We start from the raw sequence: 24646 nt of genomic DNA on the forward strand, positions 1-24646 counted from the left end.
GCGTGTCTGAAATTTTTTGATTTTTTTTTTTAGTATTTGCGCCCCTGGTGGCCAACCGTGGAAAATGACTCATGGCCATAATGTAATTTTTTGTTTCTTCTGATGCCACTGATTTATTCCCCGAATTTCGTAGGAATCCGCTAATGTTGGCGTTTCACCCCTATGGTAGGGGGCGCTATAGTGTTCATTTTTATTACAATTAATAATCCATTTTATTAATACCCTCACATCACACGTGTGATGTGAATTTGAGCTGTGTAGACCAATGCATGTGCGTGTCAGACATTTTTAAATGATTTTTTTTGGAGTCTTTGCGCCCCTGGTGGCCAAGTGTGAAAAATGACCTATGCCCGTAATATTATTTTTTGGTCCACGTCATGCCCCCAATTTATTCCCCGAATTTCGTAGGAATCCGATAATGCTTGCGTTTCACCCCTATGGTAGGGGGCGCTATAGTGTTCATTTTGATTAAAATTAATATTGCATTCCATTCATGCCCCAATCTCGCATATGTGATGTGAATGTGAGCTCTGTAGGGCAATGCCTGTGGTCGTGAGAGGACATCGAAAAAACAGGAAACGAAGGCGTATTTCGGCGGCGGCGTACGGGCGAACCGTGTGGAATTTGGAGAAAACGTGGATAACTTCTGAAAACCCATGTGTCTGGATGCGGCATGTCAAATCTGAGCTCATTTGGACCAAAAACCTGAGACTAGTAGGGTTTTGAAAATACGCAACGAAACATTTGGCAAATTTTCGATTCAATATAGCCGACTTCCTGTCCGTCCTAGGGCCGCACTATGATTGGCTTTTTTGCTTGTCTCCATGAGCTTTATCACTGGTGTGAATTTCGTCGAGCTAGGGCGAAAAATGCATGTCGGCTCCCAATTCATTTTAAAATTTTGAATTTTCTAGGTGGCGCTGTCGAGCCGGTGTGCTTCGGACATTGTCGCAATGCCAATTTTATGAAATTTTTCGCCGAACCGGTCGATCCTATACCTATATGTGGGACTTTTCGTCGACGTTCAGGGGGTGAAAACTGCGATTGTTTTGGCGGAAAAACGAAGAACAATGTTAATATGCAGTGTGGCCCTGAGCTGTGTGGCCCTGACTCTATATGAGAGGGGTCTGTGGCTTTGTACCGGCAACCGTGTACATAATACAGGTACGGTGTAATTGACTTTTTTGCCCCTTTTAATGCCCACAATTATCTCCCCAAGTTTCATGCCAATCGGACAAAGTTGTGTATTTTACCAATACTGTAGGGGGCGCTATAGTGTTCATTTAGATAACAATTAATAGTGCATTCTATTAATGCCCTGATATCACATGTGTGATGAGAATTTCAGCTGTCTAGAACCATGTATGTGCGTGTAAGAAATTTTTTAATGATTTTCTTTGTAGTATTTGCACCCCTGGTGGCCAACCGTGGAAAATGACTAATGGCCATAATGTATTTTTTTGTTTCTTGTGATGCCACTGATTTATTCCCCGAATTTTGTAAGAATTCGATAATGTTGGCGATTCACCCCTATGGTAGGGGGCGCTATAGTGTTCATTTTGATTAAAATTAATATTGCATTCCACTCATGCCCCAATCTCGCATATGTGATGTGAATGTGAGCTCTGTAGGGCAATGCCTGTGGTCGTGAGAGGACATCGAAAAAACAGGAAACGAAGGCGTATTTCGGTGGCGGCGTACGGGCGAACCGTGTGGAATTTGGAGAAAACGTGGATAACTTTTGAAAACCCATGTGTGTGGATGTGGCATGTGAAATCTGAGCTCATTTGGACCAAAAACCTGAGACTAGTAGCGTTTTGAAAACACGCTGCGAATGAAGTGGCGATTTTTTTGATCCAAAATGGCCGACTTCCTGTCTGTCATAGAGCAGTGCTTCAATTCATTTTTATGCTTGTCCCCCCATTCTCTATCACTGTTCTGCTTTTTGTGTGTGTTTTCCAAAATAAACCAGGCTCCTCTCCCATAGGGGTGAATTTTTAGGTGGCGCCGTCGAGTCAGGGGGCATGGGACATTTTCCCAACACCAATTTTATGAAATTTTTTGCCGAGCCGGTCGATTCTATACCCCCATGTGAGACTTTTCGTGAATGTTCAGGGGGTGAAAAATGCGATTGTTTTGGCGGAAAAACGAAGAACAATGTTAATATGCAGTGTGGCCCTGAGCTGTGTGGCTCTGACTCTATATGAGAGGGGTCTGTGGCTTTGCACCGGCAACCGTGTACATAATACAGGTATGGTGTAATGGACTTTTTTGACCCTTTTAATGCCCACAATTATCTCCCCAAGTTTCATGCCAATCGGACAAAGTTGTGTATTTTACCAATACTGTAGGGGGCGCTATAGTGTTCATTTAGATAACAATTAATAGTGCATTCTGTTAATACCCTCATATCACACGTGTGATGTGAATTTGAGCTGTGTAGACCAATGCATGTGCGTGTCAGAAATTTTTAAATGATTTTTTTTGGAGTCTTTGCGCCCCTGGTGGCCAAGTGTGAAAAATGACCTATGCCCGTAATATTATTTTTTGGTCCACGTCATTCCCCCAATTTATTTCCCGAATTTCGTAGGAATCCGATAATGTTGGCGTTTCACCCCTATGGTAGGGGGCGCTATAGTATTCATTTTGATTAAAATTAATATTGCATTCCATTCATGCCCCAATCACACATATGTGATGTGAATGTGAGCTCTGTAGGGCAATGCCTGTGGTCGTGAGAGGACATCGAAAAAACAGGAAACGAAGGCGTATTTTGGCGGCGGCGTATGGGCGAACCGTGTGGAATTCGGAGAAAATGTGGATAACTTTTGAAAACCCATGTGTGTGGATGTGGCATGTGAAATCTGAGCTCATTTGGACCAAAAACCTGAGACTAGTAGCGTTTTGAAAACACGCTGCGAATGAAGCGGCGAATTTTTGATCCAAAATGGCCGACTTCCTGTCTGTCATAGGGCAGCGCTATAATTATATTTTTTGTTTCTCTCTATGAGCTCTATCACTGGTACGAATTTCGTCAAAATCTGAGTCGGGCCTTCCTATTAAATTGAAAATCTCAAAATTTCTAGGTGGCGCTGTCGAGCCGGTGTGCTTCGGACATTATCGCGATGCCAATTTTATGAAATTTTTCGCCGAGCCGGTCGATCCTATACCTATATGTGGGACTTTTCGTCGACGTTCAGGGGGTGAAAACTGCGATCCTTTTGGCGGAAAAATAATAATAATAAGAAGAAGAAACCCAGGAAGAACAATGCCCCTCGCCATCACTTCGTGAGTGGCGAGGGCCAATGAAGCACGGGTTAAAAGCAGGAGTTAACTATGACTTGATTAAAATAGGCAAATGCCTCGTCGTCTAATTAGTGACGCACATGAATGGATGAACGAGATTCCCACTCTCCCTGTCTACCACCTTGTGAAACCACAGCCAAAGGAATGAGCTTGGCAGAATCAGCGGGGAAAGAAGACCCTGTTGAGCTTGACTCTAGTCTGGACCATTCAAAATATAATTTTCTATTTATTCTGTTTTATTCTATTATATATAATAGAATAAAATAATATATAAAATAATATATTTATTTATAAGTATGGCTTTAGTATTACAGCTCACAAACATAGTTAAAGATCCCATATTATTCTATTCTCTGATCTCTGTTATAATGTTGTCTCCTCATCACAAACTAAGCTCACCATTACCAAGCTCTACTTAACTAAAGATCAAAGGAGCTGTTAACTTGAATACTACCACTCCATCAGAAGGTGGAACAGAGCATTTTGAGCTTTGGAGATGTAGACAGACTAAAGGGTTGCTCAAACATGTGTGAAAGAAACAGAACACAAATCCAAGTATGTTTTTGAGAAGTAAACAGCATTATAACATGGCTTAAAGCTCACAAGAATCAGCTTTGTGTAATATCAGACCCTAAGGTCTATCTATCGTTTTATTTCTTTTTAATTCAAATCTGACTCTTGACACAACCCTGTTATTTTTTTTTTACTTTCTGTGTAAATTCTTTTTCATTTTCAGTTCTTAGTGCTGCCACTTCACAAATGATCCGTAGTATTTTTTTGAGGGACATTCACATCAACTCTTAAACTTGTGTGAATTAACGAGTAAAACCCCATCACACCTGATTTAAAGAGACGAGGAAAACGACACCTGGATAATGGTTGCTGATTTCAAAGTGCCTTTTGAATACAGCTATAAAGGTCATTAAACTACTTCAATTTAACTTTTAGAAGTGTGTGTCTAAAGTCTCGTCTCTGTAACACTGAGCTGAAGTGGTGCCTCACTCCTGTAAGATTCTGAAATGCTAATGAGCTAGTGAGACAACAGATCTAATATCCTGTGTATGACAGGGTTTAGTCCATTTGACTGGTTAGTTTGGTATAAATCATCCAGCCATCATCTTCCGCTTATCTGAGGCCGAGTCGCAGGGCAGCAATCTAAGCAGGGACTCCCAAACTTCCCTCACCCCAAATGCGTTCCTCCAGCTCCTCTGTTGAGACCCCAAGCCGTTCCCGGGTCAGCTGAGAGGCATGGTCCCTCCAGTGTGTTCTGGGTCTGCCCCGGGGCCTCCTCCTGGTGTGCCATGCATGGAACACCTCCCCAGGGGGCATCCTATAACTCAAATAAGCATAATTTAAAAATATATATTTTTAAGTTTTATTGGACCATTAGCTGTAAAAACACTTTAAAACCTAATTTCAACACAACGAGCTTCGTTTTAGGATACATTTGAATGCACTCACATGCTCAAGGTCTTTATAACCCACATATGCTTCAGTTGTTTTTGTTTCTGGCTTTGACTCCACAAATTTCTGTTCTTCCTCCAGGAGCTGTGGCCTCCATATTCTGGGTGGACGCGGAGCTCGGCAGTGATATTTATTTAGACGGTAAGAGTCTTGGTTCTGTCTGAAACACTGGCCTTATATTTCAATGATGATGAACCTACATTCAATGCTTTGAAGATATGTATTGTACCATTATTATTGATTTCCTATATTACACAAAACTGACTCTTGTGAGCTTTAAGTCATTTTATAATGTCTGTAAAGCTGGAGCTGTGTTTTGTTTCATTCACACATGTTTGAGCAAGTCTTTATTTTAAGTCTGTCTACATCTCCAAAGCTCAAAATGCTCCGTTCCACCTTATGATGTCATGAAGTGGGAGTTTTCAAATTAACAGCTCCTTTTAGAGATGGGCAATTCCAGGTCTGAAATCATCCAAATAATTATAGTGAAGGTGTATGGAGTTTATAAACACATGGGAGCAGATCCTGTATTACCACATGACATCACAAGGTGGAACAGAGTGTTTTCGGTTTGAGAGAAGAACTCAGCCTAAATATGTAGGGTGGGTGTGGGCTTCCTTGATTTAAAGCGCTTTGAGCCTTTAACCCTATAGCGTCGGATCCTATCGTAGAGCGCGGTTGCGGACTTTCCAGCAGCGTAACTCCACAACCAGTGGTGCTCTCAAGTAAATTCAAACGGCATCTCAAAGCGGAGGCACGGGGCTATTTAAATATTTTTCCGTCAATTACGGTAATCTGCCTCTGTTGCTCCGCGAAGGTGACGAATGAGAGCGCGGGTGCTGCGGGGATTTTCCCAGTCATTTATTCGATGTGTAAAAGAAAAAATATGGATAGATGTGTAAAATAGAAGTAGATGTGTGAAAAAATGCAGTAAATTCTGATACTTCCTTTAATATGATTTTTATGGCTAACAAAAATATAAAAGTCTAGGTGAGCTATACTGGCCCATAGTGTGCTCAGTCCTTAAAGGGTTAAGGTGGAAAAGCACTATATACAAATCTGACCATTGACCATTTACCAAATTGGACATAGCTGACCTGCAAGCCTCCGCGTTCCAAATAGAAAGTTATCATAGGTACTGATTCTGGCGCCAGTTCACTTTCTATTGAAAAACTGTGAGCTCTCTCTCTGTCAGACTCTTTATATAGGTCTTAAAATGTTCATATTGACCCACTTTACATGATCCTGGAGTTTTTATTGTGCTATTTTATCCGTAAATCAACATATGAATATTAATAACAGACAAATTAGGCGCCTTCTTTCCTCAACGTCCCTCCCGGTAGATTTAGCAACAAGTTTGATTGACAGCATTGCTAAGCGTACACTCCCTGCTAAACTAGCACTGCGGGCGGGAATGGGCGTTACCTTCAATAGCCTCGCTTTAGATTGGCTCTTCGTTTGTTATGATATTCGTGATCAGAATTCCAAATATGGACCTCCAAATTGGCACCGATAACTGCTAGACTTGATTAGCTTCATTTGACTGGAGCTGTACGCTGTGGATGATGTCACACTCACTTAGTCCACTTCTTTATACAGTCTATGGTTTCTTCTAACATTTGATGCTCTGACGTCCCTAATCCCATATAATCCCTTTAACTGCCATGTTCGGTTTCTCGTCTTGGTTTTCATTTGCAGACTTGACATCTTGTTTTGTGCTGTAGTAAATTCTCATCTGTCTCTTTGTTGTTCCAAGCTGGAGCAGTATAAGCATATTCTCAAAATAACCCTGAGAAAGTGCTTCAGACAATCCAAACTGAAACATATGTGTCCTGGATTCTTCCCTCACGTCTTCACTCCTCTTCTTTTTCTTTAGGAATCGTGACGGTCATCGACGCCAAGTATGGACTGCAGGTCAGAGGTCGTATTATGTAGTTTTGGATGTAATATTTTTGTTGGAGAAAGGGTAATTAGTCAAGGAAAAAATTTGCAACTAAAAGCACATTAACAAAATTGAAGGAAAGAGCATAGACTAGAAGAAAAAGCCCCTTATGACGAGAGATAAATCAAGGCCAGGTTATGTCACCTGGACTGGTGTTCCTGGGCCCCCAACCTGGAGCCAGGCCTAGGGTGGGTGCTCAACAGTGCCTGGTCACTCCTTCAGGCTGAGCCCGAAGGAGTGACGTAGGACCGTACTCATGTGGACCCACCACCCGCGAGAAGATCCGTAAGGGGACGGTGCATGGCAGTCGAAGGCGGGGGCCTCGGTGACCGGATCTCCGGACATGGAGACTGGCTCTGGGGACATGGAATGTCACCTCGCTGGGGGGGAGGAGCCTGAGCTTGTGCGGGAGGTTGAGTGTTACCGACTAGATATAGTCTGCCTCGCCTCCACGCACAGTTTGGGCTCTGGAATCCAACTCCTTCAGAGGGGCTGGACTCTCCATTTCTCTGGCGTGGCCCGGGGGGAGAGGTGATTGATTTTTTTGTCGTGTCATCTGATCTCCGGACGCGTGTCTTGGACACTCGGGTGACGAGAGGGGCTGAGCTGTCAACCGATCACCACCAGGTGGTGAGTTGGATCCGCTGGCGGAAGAGGAAGCCGGACAGACCTGGCAGGGCCAAGCTTATCGTAAGGGTCTGTTGGGAACGCCTGGCAGAGCCTTCTGTCAGAGGGGTCTTCAACTCACACCTCCAGGAGAACTTCTCCCTGATCCCGGGGGAGGCTGGGGACATGGACTCCGAGTGGGCCATGTTCTCCACCTCTATTGTTGATGCGGCCACTTCTAGCTGTGGTCGTAAGGTCTGTGGTGCTTGTCGCGGCAGTCCCTGCACCCAGTGGTGAACACCGGAAGTAAGGGATGCCGCTGAAGAAGGAGTCCTATAGAGCCTTGTTGGCTCATGGGACTCCTGAGGTAGCCGATGAGTACCGGCGGGCCAAGCGTGCCACGGCTCATGCGGCAGAAGCAAAAAGTCTGGGGTTGGGAGGAGTTCGGGGAGGCCATGGAGGATTATCTGACGGCCTCAAAGAAATTCTGGCAAAGCGTTCGACGCCTCAGGATAGGGAAGCAGTGCTTCACCAACACCGTTTACAGTGCGGGAGAGAGCTGCTGATCTTGACTGGGAATGTTGTTGGGCGGTGGAAGGAATACTTTGAGGATCTCCTCTATCCCCCAGTCATTTTTTCCAAGGAGGAAGCAGAGACTGGGGACCATCACCCTGGCTGATGTCACCGGGGGGGGGGACCGGAGGGTGTGTTCCAATTACAGGGGAATCACACTCCTCAGCCTTCCCGGTAAGGTCTACTCCAGGGTACTGGAGAGGAGAATCCGACCGATAGTCAAACCTCGAATCCAGGAGGAGCAGTGTGGTTTTCGTCCCACTCGCGGAACGCTGGACCAGCTCTATACTCTCCATCGGGTCCTCGAGGGTTCATGGGTGTTTGCCCAACCAGTCCTCATGTGTTTTGTGGACCTGGAGAAGGCATTCGACCGTGTCCCTCTTGGTGTCCTTTAGGGGATGCTCTGGGAGTATGGGGTCCGGGGCTCTTTGCTAAGGGCTGTCCGGTCCCTGTATGACCGGAGCAGGAGCTGTCTTCGCATTGCTGGCAGTAAGTCGGACCTGTTCTAATGCATGTTGGACTGTGCCAGGACTGCCTTTTGTCACCGGTTCTGTACATTATATTTATGGACAGAAGCCAGAAGCCGGAGGGGTTCTTGTTCGGGAACCACAGGATCTCATCTCTGCTGTTTGCAGATGAAGCTGTCCTGAAGGCTTCTTCGAGCCAGGACCTGCACTGGGGTGGTTTGCAGCCGAGTGTGAAGCGGCTGGGATGAGAATCAGCTCCTCCAAATCCGAGGCCATGGTTCTCGACCATGTCCTCTCTGGGTGGGTGGAGAGCCTTTGCCTCAAGGGGAGGAGTATTTCGGGGTCTTGTTCACGATTGAGGGAAAGATGGAGCGTGAGATTGACAGGTGAATCGGTGCAGCGTCTGCAGTGATGCTGCAGTTGGTTGCAGTATCAGTCCTTTGTGGTGAAGAAGGAGCGGAGCTGGAAGGCAAAGTTCTCAATTTACCAGTCAATCTACCCTCCTACCCTCACCTATGGTTATGAGCTCTGTGTAATGACCAAAAAGACAAGATCACGGATACAAGCGGCCGAAATGGGTTTTCTCCGTAGGGTGGCTGGGCGCACGCTTAGGGATAGGGTGAGGAGCTCACACGGGAGGAGCTCTGAGTAGAGCTGCTGCTTCTGCACGTCGAGAGGAGCCTGCTGAGGTGGCTTGGGCATCTGCTCAAGATGCCTCCTGGATGCCTTCCAAGGGAGGTGTTCTGGCCATGTCCCGCTGGGAGGAGGCCCCGGGGAAGACCCAGGACATGCTGGAGGGACTATGTCTCTCGGTTGGCTTGGGAACGCCTTGGGGTTCCACCGGAGGAGCTAGAGGACATGTCTGGGGTGAGAGAAGTCTGGGAGTCCTTGCTTGGACTGTTGCCCCCGCGACCCAGCCCCGGATAAGTGGAGGAAAATGGATGGAGTATAGACTAGGTCCAAGCCCACGTACAGTTTGAATACATTATTATGATACAAACCAGACACCCCAACCAATCCAGAGCGAGGCTGTTGAAAGTAACATCCCTTCCTGTCCGCGCCGTTTAGCCGGGAGTGGGTACTTAGCATCGCTGTCAATCAAACCTGTTGCTCATACTAGCGGGAGCAACCTCAGGGAAAGAAGACGCTTGATTCTTCATGTTAACATGTTATTAATCTTCATAGTTTGGTTACGGACACAATAGTGAAATAAAAACAATAGGATCATGTAGAGCGGGTTAATACAAACATTTTAAGAAAAAATGATGAGATTGACAACAGCAGTTACAGAGAAAGGGGCCACAGTTTTTCAATAGAAAATGGTGCCATCGTCAATTTGGAATGCAGTGATTGGCAGGTTAGCTATGTCCATTTATATATCTAGAGTCTATGGTATTACCCTAGTAATGATGGTGCAGATTGTTAATTAACTGACCACATTTCGAGCTCAGATCATCAGCACATACTTCACGAATCAGTGGTATTTTTTGGGGAGAATTTAAACTGCAATATTAAGAGTTTGAAATGCTACGAATCACATTTGACAGTGACATGACAGGTAATGCCTCCATAATGGGCCCTGAGTTTGGAGGAGCGATGGGGGATTCAGATCTGTTGATGTGTTGAACTGATGAGACAGTGACAGAAGGAAGGCAGTGCTGTGTTTTATAATGAGCCCGTCACATCCTCTCATATCTCCATGTTATTCCTTCTGACTTCTTTCCCATCTGATAGCCATGTCCTCCCATAAAACTAAAAATCCAATTTAAATATTTGTTTTAGACTTGAGCAGCGTTTTAGACAACAAAACAAAGCAGGGGTGAAATACCAGCGTCTAGCTAACGCACTCATCCCCAAACCCAACATGGCAATGTACAACCCCAATTCCAGTGAAATTGAGACACAATGATTTTCAAATCCTTTTCAACCTATATTGAACAAAATAAACTACAAAGACATGATATTTAATGTTCAAACTGACAAAATCTATTGGTTTTATGCAAATATTCACTCATTTTCAATTTGATGTCTGCAGCACATTCCAATAAAGCTAGGACAGGGGCATTTTTAGCACTGTGTTACACCACCTTTCCTTTTAACAACAATCAAGAAGCATTTGGAAACTGAGGACACTAATTGTTGAAGCTTTGCAGGAGAAATCCTTTCCCATTCTTGCTGAATGTACAACTGCAATTGCTCAGCAGCCCGGGATCTCCGGGCGCTGTAGCGCTTTATAATGCGCTACACATTTTCAATGGAGACAGGTCTGGACACAGGCAGGTCAATCTAGCACCCGCACTCTTTTACTATGAAGCCACTCTGTTGTAACACATGCAGAATGTCGCTTGGCGTTATCTTGCTGAAATAAGCAGGGACATCCCTGAAAAAGACTGCTTGGATGGCAGCATATGTTGCTCCAAAACCTGTATGTACCTTTCAGCATTAATGGTGCCTTTACAGATGTGCCCATGCCATGGGCACTAACACACCCCCATACCATCACAGATGCTGGCTTTTGAACTTGGCGCTGATAATAATCCGGATGGTCCTTTTCCTCTTTGCCTCGCAGGACACAACGTCCATGATTTCCAAGAACAATTTGAGATGTGAACTCGTCAGACCATAGCACACTTTTCCACTTTGCGTCAGTGCATCTTAGCTGACCTCGGACCCAGAAAAGCCAGCGACGTTTCTGAGTGGTGTTGATATATGGCTTTCACTTTGCTTGGTACAGTTTTAACTTGTACTTGGAGATGTAGCAATGAACTGTGTTAACTGACAATGGTTTCCTGAAGTGTTCCTGAGCCCATGTGGTAATATCTTTCACACATTCACGTCTGTTTTTAATACAGTACTGCCTGAGGGATCAAAGGTCACAGGCATTCAGTGTCGGTGATTGACCTTACCGCTTATGTGCAGAGATTTCTCTGTATTCTCTGAATCTTTTGATGATATAATGGACTGTAGATGATGAAAGCCCTAAATTCCTTCTAATTGTACGTTGAGAAACGTTGTTCTTAGACTCTTGGACTATTTGCTCACACAGTTGTTCACAAAGGGGTGAACCTCGCCCCATCCTTGCTTGTGAATGACTGAACCCTTTGGGGATGCTCCTTTTGTACAAAATCATGACACTCACCTGTTTCCAATTTACCTGTGGAGTGTTCCAAACAGGTGTATTTTAAGCATTCCTCAACTTTCCCATTCTTTTGTTACCCCTGTCCCAGCTTTATTCGAACATGTTGCAGACATCAAGTTGAAAATTACTGAATATTTGCATAAAAACAATAAAATGAATGAACATTAAATACCATGTCTTTGTAGTTTAATTAGTTCTATACAAGTTGAAAAGGATTTGCAAATCATTGTATTCTGTATTTTCTTTTAGGTTTTACACAGCATCCCAACTTCATTGGAATTGGGAAGTATGAGACTCCTTTAGTATGAGTCCTGGTTTAGTCCTGATTCAGTCCTGGCTTAGTCCTGATCTAGTGCAAATGTAGTCCAAATCTACTCCTAATCTAGTCCTGGTTTAGTCCTGATGTAGTCCTGGTTTAGTCCTGACCTAGTCCCGATGTAGTCCTGGTCTAGTCCTGGTCTAGTCCTGATCTAGTCCTGGTTTAGTCCTGATCTAGTCCTGATCTAGCCCTGATCTAGTCCTGATCTAGTCCTGGTTTTGTCCTGATCAAGTCCTGGTTTAGTCCTGGTTTAGTCCTAGTTTAGTCCTGATCTAGTCCTGATCTAGTTCTGGTTTAGTTCTGGTTTAGTCCTGATCCAGTCCTGGTTTAGTCCTGCTCTAGTCCTGATGTAGTCCTGGTTTAGTCCTGATGTAGTCCTGGTCTTGTCCTGGTTTAGTTCTGATCTAGTCCTGGTTTAGTCATAATTTAGTCCTAACCTAGTCTTGGTTTAAGTCCTGACCTAATCCTGATTTAGCCCTGATCTACTCCTGGTTTTGTCCTGATCCAGTGCTGATTTAGTCCTAGTTTAGTCCTGGTTTAGTCCTGATCTAGTCCTGGTTTTGTCCTGATCTAGTACTGGTTTAGTCCTGATGTAGTCCTGATCTAGTCCCAATCTGGTTCTGATCTAGTCCTGATCTAGCCCTGATCTAGTCCTGGTTTAGTCCTCATCTAGTTCTGGTTTTGTCCTGATCTAGTCCTGATTTAGTCCTGATTAAGTTCTGATCTAGTGCCAGTATAGTCCTGATCTAATCCTGGTTTAGTCCTGATTTCATCCTGGTTTAGTCCTGCTCTAGCCCTAATTTAGTCCTGATATATTCCTATTTTAGTCATGATCTAGTCCTGGTTTACTCCTGATCTACTTCTGGTTTAGTTTTGATGTAGTCCTGATTTAGTCCTGGTTTAGTCCTGATCTATTCCTGGTTCAGTTCTGATGTAGTCCTGATTTAGTCCTTATCTGATCCTTGTTTAGTCTTGATCTAGTCCTGGTTTAGTCATGATGTAGTCATGATGTAGTCCTGGTTCAGTCCTGACCTAGTCCTGATCGAGTCCTGGTTTAGTCCTGATCTAGCCCTGATCTAGTCCTGGTTTTGTCCTGATCAAGTCCTGGTTTAGTCCTGATTTAGTTCTGATCTAGTCCTGGTTTAGTCATGATTTAGTCCTGACCTATTCTTGGTTTAAGTCCTGACCTAATCCTGATTTAGTCCTGATCTACTCCTGGTTTAGGCCTGATCTTCTCCTGGTTTTGTCCTGATCTAGTCCTGATCTAGTTCTGATTTAGTCCTAGTTTGGTCGTGGTTTAGTCCTGATCTAGTCCTGGTTTTGTCCTGATCTAGTACTGGTTTAGTCCTGATGTAGTCCTGGTTTAGTCCCGATATAGTCCTGATCTTGTCCCGATCTGGTTCTGATCTAGTCCTGATCTAGCCCTGATCTAGTCCTGGTTTAGTCGTGATCTAGTCCTGATCTAGTCCTGGTTTAGTCCGCATCTAGTTTAGTCCTGATCTAGTCATGGTTTAGTCCTGATCTAGTCCTGATCTGGTTCTGATGTAGTCCTGATCCAGTACTGACCTAGTTCTGGTTTAGTCCTGATCTAGTCCTGATTTAGTCCTGATTAAGTTCTGATCTAGTGCCAGTATAGTCCTGATCTAATCCTGGTTTAGTCCTGATTTCATCCTGGTTTAGTCCTGATTTAGTCCTCATCTAGTTCCCGATTTTGTCCATATTTAGTACAGGTTTAGTCCTGATATATTCCTATTTTAGTCATGATCTAGTCCTGGTTTAATCCTGATGAAGTCCTGATGTAGTCTTGGTTTAGTCCTGATCTAGTCCTGGTTTAGTTCTGATGTAGTCCTGATTTAGTCCTGGTTTAGTCCTGATCTATTCCTGGTTCAGTTCTGATGTAGTCCTGATTTAGTCCTTATCTGATCCTTGTTCAGTCCTGACCTAGTCCTGGTTTAGTCCTGATCTTGTCCTGATCTGGTTCTAATCTAGTCCTGGTCTAGCCCTGATCAAGTCCTGGTTTAGTCTTGTTCTAATCCTGATCTAGTTCTGGTTTAGTCCTCATCTAGTTTAGTCTTGATCTAGTCATGGTTTAGTCTTGATCTGGTCCTGATTTAGTCCTGATTTAGTCCTGATCTAGTCCTGATGTAGTCGTGGTTTAGTCCTTATCCAATCCTGATCTAGTCCTGGTTTAGTCCTCATCTAGTTTAGTCCTGATATAGTCATGGTTTAGTCCTGATCAGGACTAAACCAGAACTAGATCAGGGCTAGATCAGGACTAGTCCTGGTTTAGTCCTGCTCTAGTCCTGGTTTAGTCTTGATCTATTCCTAGTTTAGTCATGATCTAGTCCTGGTTTAGTCCTGATGTTGTCCTGATGTAGTCCTGGTGTAGTCCTGGTGTAGTCCTGGTTTAGTCCTGATCTAGTCCTGGTTTAGTCCTGATGTTGTCCTGATGTAGTCCTGGTGTAGTCCTGGTGTAGTGCTGGTTTAGTCCTGATCTAGTCCTGGCTTATTTCTGATGTAGTCCTGATTTAGTCCTTATCTGATCCTGGTTTAGTCCAGATTTTCTTTTTTGTATATTTTATATTCAATTTCTCAAACTATCCGCCCTTTGTTTTGTCAAAAAATATTTAGAAGAGATATTTCACTTTTTGTGCATACTACATAATTCCATGTCTTGCTTCATATCTCTGATTTGTATGTGTTTGTATATCAGATGTAGAAAGTGGTAAAGTTTGTGTGATCTTTGGATGAATAATACTGAGGTTAAATAGACTGTTATAAAGTCTGAATCTGAACTGTGCTGATTTGAAAGTCTTGTAAGCTCTATATATATTTTATTTTTTCTTAACAGCAATTATCAGAAGAGAAAGCTGAAGGACTGGTCAATGAAGCTGCAAGGTATAGACCACATGCTTGTGTCCACCTCCCCTGGTCTCTTCTCCTCTTGTGCGCATGTGTGTGTGCGCATGTATCTATGTGCACTTGTGCATGTATGTGTGTATGTGCCTGTGTGTGTATGTACATATGTGGACAGAATTGTTGGTACCCTTCGGTTAATGAAAGAAAACCTCACAATGGTCACAGAAATAACTTGAATCTGACAAAAGTAATAATAAATAAAAATTCTATGAAATTTAACCAGTGAAAGCCAGACATTGCTTTTCAACCATGCTTCAACAGAATTATTTAAAAAAATACACTCATGAAACAGGCCTGGACAAAAATGTATTCCTCAAAAAGACAATAATGTGACCAAAGGGACATGTTAATCCAAGGTGTGTCCACTAATTAGCGTCACAGGTGTCTACAATCTTGTAATCAGTCAGTGGGCCTATATATGGGGCTACAGGTCGTCACTGTGCTGTTTGGTGACGTGGTGTGTACCGCACTCAACATGGACCAGAGGAAGCAAAGGAAAGAGCTGTCTCAGGAGATTAGAAAGAAAATTATAGACAAGCACGTTAAAGGTAAAGGCTAGTGATGGGATGATGATACCTCAAGGAGTGTATTGACACTGTATCGACACTGTGTTGGTCACTCAATAGTGACCTCTGCTGTAGATCTAAAATCATTGCAGGTAAACAAAATGAAAATAAGATGGTAAAACGTGCATGCTGTAAACCCAACATTAGCCTATGAAATAATATTTAATCTTTATTCACTTGCTAGTCTTTTACTTAAAATATGATCTCATCTTTGTGTAATTTCAGTTGATCCATTTGCTTGCTGAGTTAAGTTGTTTATGAGATGCCCAAATGAGTTGGCATGTAAAATATAGCAAATTTGTATGTAATAAAATAAATAATAAAAGTTAATGTTTAACTTGCATTTGGGATTTTGTTAACCAAAGTGTTCAACCATATGAAATAACGCACTAAAAATGGATTCATTCATACATTTTTATTGAGGAATAAAAGTTTTTGAAGCGTCATTGCTCCAAGGCAATTTCTCCTCTTGGACACCAGTTCCCCTGCCTTAGAAAACACTCGTTCACAGGGAACAGATGAAGCTGGTGTGCATAAAGATTTAAGTGCCAGTTGATAAAGGTGTGGATAAGTTTTCTGATTATTTGTCCAATATTGTAATGGGTCCTGTGTTCTGGGTGTGTTGCTTTCAGCCAGGTAGCTTTGGACTTCAACTATGGAATCGGCTGTAGTGTTTGAAGTCATCCTGTTCTCCCCAACCTCCATATCTAGAGTTTTCCAGAGACTTTGCCCTAACAAATGTTTTAGAAAAAAAACAATCATGTGATAATACACTAATGACAAACCACAGAAATATACATATGAACACAAAAAATGTGTTTTCATATCTGAACTGGGTTCTGATCCATGAGAAGAGCTTGGTTCTTCTGCTGGGTCAGGCTCATGGCTCCTCATTTCAGCAGCACACTCCGATTTCAGTGTCTTAACAGCTTCATTTGCTTTAAGTGGACTAAAGAAGCCAAGAGTTTTAAACCTGGGATCCAACAGTGTTGCCAGTGTTATCACACTGAGTGATTCCATGTTGCAGATGGACTCAGTTAGCCGCTTTCTCAAATTTTCAGCCAGTTCTTGAGCACCTGGTTTTGTCAGTGTTGAGGCTTGATGTAGAAGCTCAACGTGTATCATTCTCATCAGTGGAATCACTTTTGACCCCAAGACTCTTTTTTTTCTCAGACAGTTCTGTAGTGGCTTGGTCAAAAGGAGAGAGCACCCTGAGGATCTCTTCAATTACTTCAAATTCTTCAGGAGTCAGTGGAGTTATATCAGTTTTTAATGAGGCCAGTGACACCCAGACTGCCTCCTTCTGCTCAGTTATTCTTTCCAGCATGTGGTAGGTGCTGTTCCACCATGTTGGCACCTCATTTATTAATTTGTGGAATGGTGTTCCCAGCTGTTGCTGAATTTGCGTGAGCTTTTCTTTGGCTGTGGTGCTTGATCGAAAGTATGAGACAATTTGCCGTGTTTTGATGCGTATTTCTGTTAGTGCTGTGATTTGATCACATGATTTTTTTACAATTAAATTGATGTTATGGGCAATACAAATGGTTTGCCGTATCACACATGAAATCATGATTGCTGCTGCATCAGTGACAAGACACCTGACCTTGCTCGCTATGCCCCACTCCTCCATGAGGCTCCTTTTAACCATGGCCATGTTTTCTGCAGTGTGTTTCTGCGGAAAATGCTGCACTCCTAAAACTGATGTATGGAATTCATGGCTTTCTTTGTCCACATAGTGGCAAGTAACAGCAAGATATGCCTCCATATTAATCAAGGTCCACATATCAGCTGTTAATGTAACAGCAATGGCGCTCTGGAGGTCCTTTTTTATTTTCTCCTTTTCCTCGTCATATCTCTGCCCCAACAAGTCCTTGACGGTCTAAAAATAACCATACAAATATTGTAATAACTTATGAATACATACGTTTGTCTGTCTGTATCTATCAACAGTACTCAATCAATTCAACCATACATTTCTTACACATACCTTCCTGCTTGGTAGAACATATGAGGGTGCAACAAGCTGCATGAGCTGCCTGAATCCCTCATTTTCAACAAGGGTGAGTGGCTGACAGTCTTTGATGGTCATGTTGATCACAGCCTCATCCAATGCCTGCTTGCTAGGAACTGCAAGCCAAAAGGAAATATTGTTTAAAGCTTGTTAAAGGACTGTAATTTTACAAATAATATTACAGAGTCACACAAAGCCTTTTGTGTGTAATAAAGTATTTTTGAAAATTCAAAGTTTTTTGTGACAATTTCAACATACCTGGGGTACCCACAGCAGGAGTGTCTGCCAACTCTTCATTGCCATGCCGAGCTCTATAATGCCTCAGCATTGATGAAGTGCTTTTATTGATATAAGACAACTAGAGGTAAGATCTTAAGCCCGAGTCCGAGCCCGACCCGACCCGAATTTCGGGCCGGGTCGGGCCTAAAATGTCAATCATTACGTTCGGGTCGGGTCGGGCCGGGCTTCTCTCTAGCTGACCTTTTAAAAATAAATATATGTTTGTAAAAATGTATACTAAAACAATGTGTGGATACTAAACTTAGGAATACTTGTTATAAAAAAAAATAATTTGGATAAAACAGAGAAGGCGCTGTAAGGTAATTGCTTTTTAACTACTAAACAGGAGCCGCAGAGCCAGAGCATACTCTGCGCACGTGAACACCCCCTCTTAATAATCTTCCCCTCCGCAAGTCCGCATCTATTTTGACCTGGTATCCCTGATATGGAGCAGCAAGAAGTAAAGGATAAACTAAAGACAGGGGAACTGAAAAGGCAAACACGCACCGGCAAGAGTGAGGTGTGGAAATGCTTCAAATTGATTGTTGAAAATGCTACAGAAACTTGCGTTGGCTTCGCTGAATGTAGTCAATGTGGCGCTTTGCTTTCATACGAGAGCAAAAAGACTGGCACCTCGACGCTGAGCAGACATTTAAACAGCTGTACTGGCAAAAGTGATGATCGTCAAACATCTATATTATCATTTGTCCCAAAGACCGCACCTCTTCGCGCTAAGCAGACCATCACAGACAAGTGCGTGGACTTTTGCTGTCAGGACCTTAGACCATTTTCAGTAGTTAGTGGCGAAGGTTTTTTATTAGTAGGCTTATTTTTACGCATGTTTAACTTTGTTTGGTTCTTTATTTTTTTTATTTATCCTCACAAATAAAATATGAAATTTCGGGTTTGCTTCGGGCTCGGGCCTGCAAATCAAGTTAATTGGTCGGGCTCGGGCTGGGTCGGGCTTGAATACCCGCGGGCCTGGGTCGGGTCGGGCTGGATTTTTTAGGCCCGATCTTACCTCTAAAGACAACTCTGTGGAGCAGAGCTGACACTTCACCTACAATGAAATAAAAAGTTAACTTATGTGAAAACAAATCAAACCTCTTACTATCAAAGAGTAGAAATATTTAATAAAAAATAACAGTAAACAAACCCCAAAGTAGGAAAAGATTGACCTTATTTGGCATCAAAATATCAAAATAATTCCAGACTTGCGAAAATTTTCTAGAACGATCCATGACTGTAAGCTAAGCAAAAATCCAACTGGCACACGGAGCTTTGAACCACACCCCAAAACTCGGCAGGGTTTTTATCTGAATCACCGCTCCGGAGCTTGCTTCAAGTCACGTGACTGATGATGTCTGAACCAATTCACTGCTTCATTCGGACTGAATCATCTGACTGGTTTGTTCGCGGCATCTGGCTTACAATAATAACACGTCATCAATGATGAGGCATTACCGTGCCAAACATGAGGATGGAGCCAGTAGTGAATTGTTTCTAAAAAGAGAAGCCGGCTCAGACCTTCTACTGTGGAGAAACTGTTGTTTTTAAATACAAAATGCATAAGCACCCCAGTTCACCTAAGCACCCCCGCCCCACCTTTACATAAAACATATCATTTAGTTCATGCAGACCAGAGGACATTTCATTCTTCATGTTTTTAACATTGGTGGATGACAATTAAGTGGAGCAAGAAGGAAACGCAACACATGAACTGAAGTTTGCTTCAGTTTTATTTAGAAATATATATTTTATTGATCCTCAAGAGGGGGAAATTATTGTCTTCCTTGGCAAACATACAAAGACAAAGAGAAAAAAAGAGGCATACAATACAGAGTAAAAGTTACACCCAATGCACCAGCAGATGACACCCACGTTCAAATCAGTGAAGCATCGAGTAATGAACCAAATTCCAACACAATAGTCCCAAAGGGTTCAAAGCCCCATGAAGCCTCATGTGGACATCACTAGGTACAGTTAAAGGTACAGAAACAGCAAATACTTTAATCTCCATCCAACAAACCTGCAACATGTCGATACAGTTTGTTTCCCTATAAACACAATTTGACGCGGCACATCCAAACGACACACTTCCTGTATCGGTCACGTGATTTTTTGTTAAAGTGATACAGGCGCCGATACGGGCTTTCACACTTGAGCACTCGGCACAGTGCTGACGCACCAGTGTTGTTCGTCCCATCACTAGTAAAGGCTATAAGACCATCTCCCAGCAGGATATCGATATTCCTGTGACTAGAGTTACAAATTTAAGATCCATAGGACTATAGCCAACCTCCTGGACGTGGCCACAGGAGGAAAATTGGTGACAAATCAAAGAGATGGATAATACGAATGGCAACAAAAGAGCCCAGTAAAACTTCTAAAGAGATTAAAGGTGAACTTCAAGCTCAAGAAACATCATTGTCAGATCACAACATCTGCCAAAGTGGACTTAATGGGAGATGACTGAGGAGGACACCATTGTCTAAAACAAATCATAAAAAAGCCAGATCGGAATTTGCCAAACTACGTGTTGACAAGCCACAAAGCTTCTGGGAAAATGTCCTATGGACAGATGGGAGAAAAATTTAATTTTTTGCCAAGGCACATCAGCTCTATGTTCACAGATGAAAAAATGAAGCCTATCAAGAAAAGAACACTGTCCCTACTGTGAAACATGAAGGAGGTTCTGTTATGTTCTGGGGCTGCTTTGCTGCATCTGCCACAGGGTGTCTTGAATCTTTGCAGGGTACAACGAAATCTCAAGACTATCAAGGGATTCTAGAGAGAAATGTGCTGGCCAGTGTCAGAAAGCTTGGTCTCAGTCGCAGGTCGTGGGTCTTGCAACAGGATAATGACCCAAAACACAGCTGAAAACATCCAAGAATGGCTAAGAGGAAAACACTGGACTATTCTAAAGTGGCCTTCTATGAGCCCTGACCTAAATTCTATTGAGCATCTTTGGAAGGAGCTGAAACATGTCGTCTGGAAAAGGCACCCTTCAAACCTGAGACATCTAGAGCAGTTTGCTCATGAGGAGTGGGCCAAAAAACCTGCCGAGAGGTGCAGAAGTCTCATTGACAGTTACAGGAATCGTTTGATTGCAGTGATTGCCTCAAAAGGTTGTGCAACAAAATATTAAACTAAGGGTACCGTGATTTTTGTCCAGGCCTGTTTCATGAGTTTATTTTATTTTTTTTATGATTCTGTTGAAGCATGGTTGAAAAGCAATGTCTGACTTTCATTGGTTAAATTTCATATAATTTTTATTTATTATAACATTTAAGTTATTTCTGTGACCATTGTGATTTTTTTCTTTCATTAACCGACAGGTAACAACAATTTTGTCCACGTATGTATGTTTGTGCGTGTGCATATGTGTTTGCGAGTGTGTACGTATGTGTGTGTATGTGCATTTATGTGTGTGTATGAGTGTATATGTACATTTGTGTGTATGTATGTGTGTGTACGAGTGTACCACTGATAGCTGTGTAGTGTGGGTGCAGCAGAACAAACAACCTCCTTGTGTGTTTTCACCTCCAAACCAAACATGGCGTTGTCCTGATGCTGCGTGGCATGTTTTTCCTCCCTCTGCCACCCACACGCCTACACTAAGCTAACTGTGTGTGTGACTATGTAAATGCAAGTAAACAAATATTGTTTTGTTTTTACAGTGTATATCTTCATTTGTTCTCAAACTGTGGTGTGTGGGCTTCTTCATGAGATAAACAAATTGAGATTGTAACTGTAATGAAAGTAGGAATAGTAGGGATGAGCTGATATAAATTTTTCTGACCGGTACTAATATCTGATATTTGGCTTGCTGCTGAGGCAGATAAATGATATTTGCTGATACAGATATTTCACTTTAAAAATCCATAATGAGGCCCACAAATTAATCTTAAATTAAAGTAAAGATCAGAAATAAACTTCACTTTTGTAAAAATCATTAAACGTATTTATCTGAGATTTATGGAGATTACTGTATTTTCCAGGCTATAAGGTGCTTCAGAGTATAAGTCGCAACAGGCAAAAAATGCATAATAATGAAGAAAAAACATGTATCGCTTGTATTTATGTGTGTATATATGTATGTATATATATATATATATATAAGTCGCACTGGACTATAAATCTATACTACTGTACTACTATAAATTTATTTTACAAAATCTGAGACCAAGAACAGACATTTTATCTTTTAAAGGCAAGTAATAATAATAACAATAAAATGGAGAACAGCAGGCTGAATTAGCAATACAGCATGCTAATGCAACACATTTATATTTATTCAGCCACATAAAGCAGAGACAACGAACTGAATACGTTTCTGGTATGCTATCAAGTTTTCTCTCGATCTCACTCCAGTCACTAAATCCAGTGAATTCTTCATCCTTGATGTTGCTTCTGAACAATTTCGCCAACTCCAGAGGTAGATGAAGTGCCGCTTCCACTTCTGCCTGGCTGTCATCAGACTCAGCAGAATACGATTTTCTTTTAGGGTGTATTTTTGTTCAGTCTCTCTCAGATGTCTTTTAAATGAGTCTGTTCAAAAAGGCACATAGAGACTGATCCAAAGCAAAAACCATCTTTCTTGAATTTTGGTATCGAGCATCGATACTGACCGATACCAATATCAAAGACTATATTGGCCGACACTGGAATCAATATATCATTCCTCTCCAAGCAACAGCCTAAATACTTCTTCAGAAAAAGCCCTGATCTAGTTCTGATCCAGTCCTGGTTTAGTCCTAATCTAGTTCTGATATAGTCCTGATTTAGTCCTGATCTAGTTCTAATCTTGTCCTGGTTTATTCCTAGTCTAGTCCTGATCTAGTCCTAGTCTAGTCCTAGTCTAGTCCTGACCTATTGCTAATCTAGTCCTGGTTTAGTACTGATCTGGTTCTGGGTTGGTCCCAATCTAGTCCTGGTTCAGTCCTTGTGTAGTCCTGGTTTAGTCCTGATCTGGTTCTGGATTAGTCCTGATCTAGTCTTGGTTTCCACTGTAGTTCTAAACAGAAATGACCCACATAAGAACAGAAAGTTGATAAAATGGACTTGGACAGATCTTCATTTGTGGGTTTGGCTCCTTTCAACTCCCATCTGAAGGATCTCAAGCACCACTCATGTACAGGCACCACAGTTTGAGAAATAGTAGAATATGTTTTATATATTCAGATGTATATAACTGTAGAACTGTATATTAAGTGTCTGAAGTTTTGTGTTACCAGGCAAATAGCAATGGCTGATCTAACGATTATCAACAAAACTGACCTGGTCAAGGATGAAGACCTGTCCCAGCTCAAACACACTGTGAGGTAAATGTGAAATAACCCTCATAAACGTGACTATAAATCTGACTACACTTGAATGAATCCAAGTAAAGAAGATTACTAACAAAGTCAAAGTGGTGTAAAGTACTGTACTTAAGTATACATTTTAAGTATCTGTACTGTACTTAAGTAACAAAATTGAGTTCTTCTTCCACTACTGTATTTTAGTTAGAGTTTAGTTAGAATTTTTATTTCAAACCTGCACATTTATTTGGAACAATTATAAACTTGACAATAACAGTTTGCAAGAACAAAAACTGAATGAGAAAAAGATTATTTTTTTTCACTCACTTTCAAATATTTGTTCTAAATGTTCTATCTCATGTTATATATTGTTCTAATGTTATATTTAATGTTATATATTTTTCTAATGTTCTGTTTGTGCCTTCAGGTCCATTAATAGTCTGGTGAAGATTTTGGAAACCCAAAGATCGAGGTAGGTCTTTGTAAAGCTCTGAGTGTCACACAGGCAGGCACAGCGTCTGTTTGAGCTCTGCCTTAGATCTCTGTATCAAAGCTGTTAAGTCGTCACACCTTCCTGCCCCCTCCCTCTCCCCCCTTCTCTCTCCCTCAACCCCTTCCTCTGTCCTCCCTCTCTTTTTCTCTTTTTTCCTTCTGTTTCTCCTCCCCCCCTCTCTCTCGTCTCCTCTCTCCCCTCTCCTCCTTTCTCTCTCTCTCGTCTTCTCTCTCTCCCCCTCTCCCCCTCTCCCCCCACATCCCCCTGAGCAAACACTAAACGTTCAACAGTGTCCAATTACCCACAAGTCTTACCCGTCTGACCCTGGGGCTCTGTTGCGTAAATGTAAACGTGTGTGGCAGGACTGTGGCATCTGTTTAGCAAAGAATAACAATAGGATCCGTGAATGAAATGAAATGATAAAGATTATCACTTTTACTGTTCCAGATTTGTAGATGTTGAACTTAGTGGAAATCAAACAATAACACATTTTGAGGTATGAGACTTATATTATAATATTGATGACAACCTCCGCCCCAAAACATGAACTTCTCAGTATTTTTTCTCAGGAAAAAAATATAAGATGGAATAATTAAAATAAATAAACCTAATGTGAAATGTGTAGAAGTGAACTGGTCTCTGTAACAAGTTCTAGATATGTGAGGTATTGGATCCACTGCAGCTTCAGTGTAAACATATACAATATGTAAAGTAAAGAAATAAGAAAAAGTCCAGTCCAATTTATATGTCCAACCAGGATATCGACTGAACCGATATCTGGAAGCCAATATCTGATCCAACAGATTTTTCAGCATCAGCGCTGATCATAGATTGTATAAAGAAGTGGACTAAGTGAGTGTGGCGTCACTCATAGTATATGGCTCCAGCCAAATGAAGCTCATCAAAGCTAGCAGTTAAAGGGACTAATTTGGAGACGAGTTTCATATTTGGAATTCCGACCGCAAGCATCATAGCAACCAAAGAGGCAATCCAAAGCAAGGCTGAGGAAGGTAATTCCCGTTCCCACCTGCATTGATGGTTTAGCAGGGAGCGGGCGCTTAGCAACGTTGTCAGTCAAACCTGTTGCTAATACTAGCAAGAGCGACCTTGGGGAAAGAAGGTGCCTGATTTGTTTGTTATTAATGTTCATATCTTAATTTACAAACAAAATAGCGAAATAAAAACACCAGGATCGTGTAGAGCGGGTTAATTCGAACATTTCAAGACCAAAATGATGAGTTTGACAGCAGCAGTTACAG

General features: G+C 42.2%; 1 protein-coding gene across 1 annotated transcript in view; it reads left to right on the forward strand.

Moving 5' to 3' along the window:
* The window catches only part of cbwd (COBW domain containing), a 60980-nt gene that overhangs the window by 9339 nt on the left and 26995 nt on the right, over window positions 1–24646 (forward strand). Inside the window, exons 6-10 of the mRNA XM_033972656.2 lie at window positions 4852–4911; window positions 6647–6684; window positions 14668–14714; window positions 22829–22915; window positions 23322–23366. Of these exons, the coding sequence (XP_033828547.1) occupies window positions 4852–4911; window positions 6647–6684; window positions 14668–14714; window positions 22829–22915; window positions 23322–23366 (277 nt within the window). The remainder of the gene's footprint in view (window positions 1–4851; window positions 4912–6646; window positions 6685–14667; window positions 14715–22828; window positions 22916–23321; window positions 23367–24646) is intronic.

This window comes from Periophthalmus magnuspinnatus, chromosome 9, assembly GCF_009829125.3.
Source record: "Periophthalmus magnuspinnatus isolate fPerMag1 chromosome 9, fPerMag1.2.pri, whole genome shotgun sequence".
NCBI classification, from domain to species: Eukaryota; Metazoa; Chordata; class Actinopteri; order Gobiiformes; family Gobiidae; genus Periophthalmus; species Periophthalmus magnuspinnatus.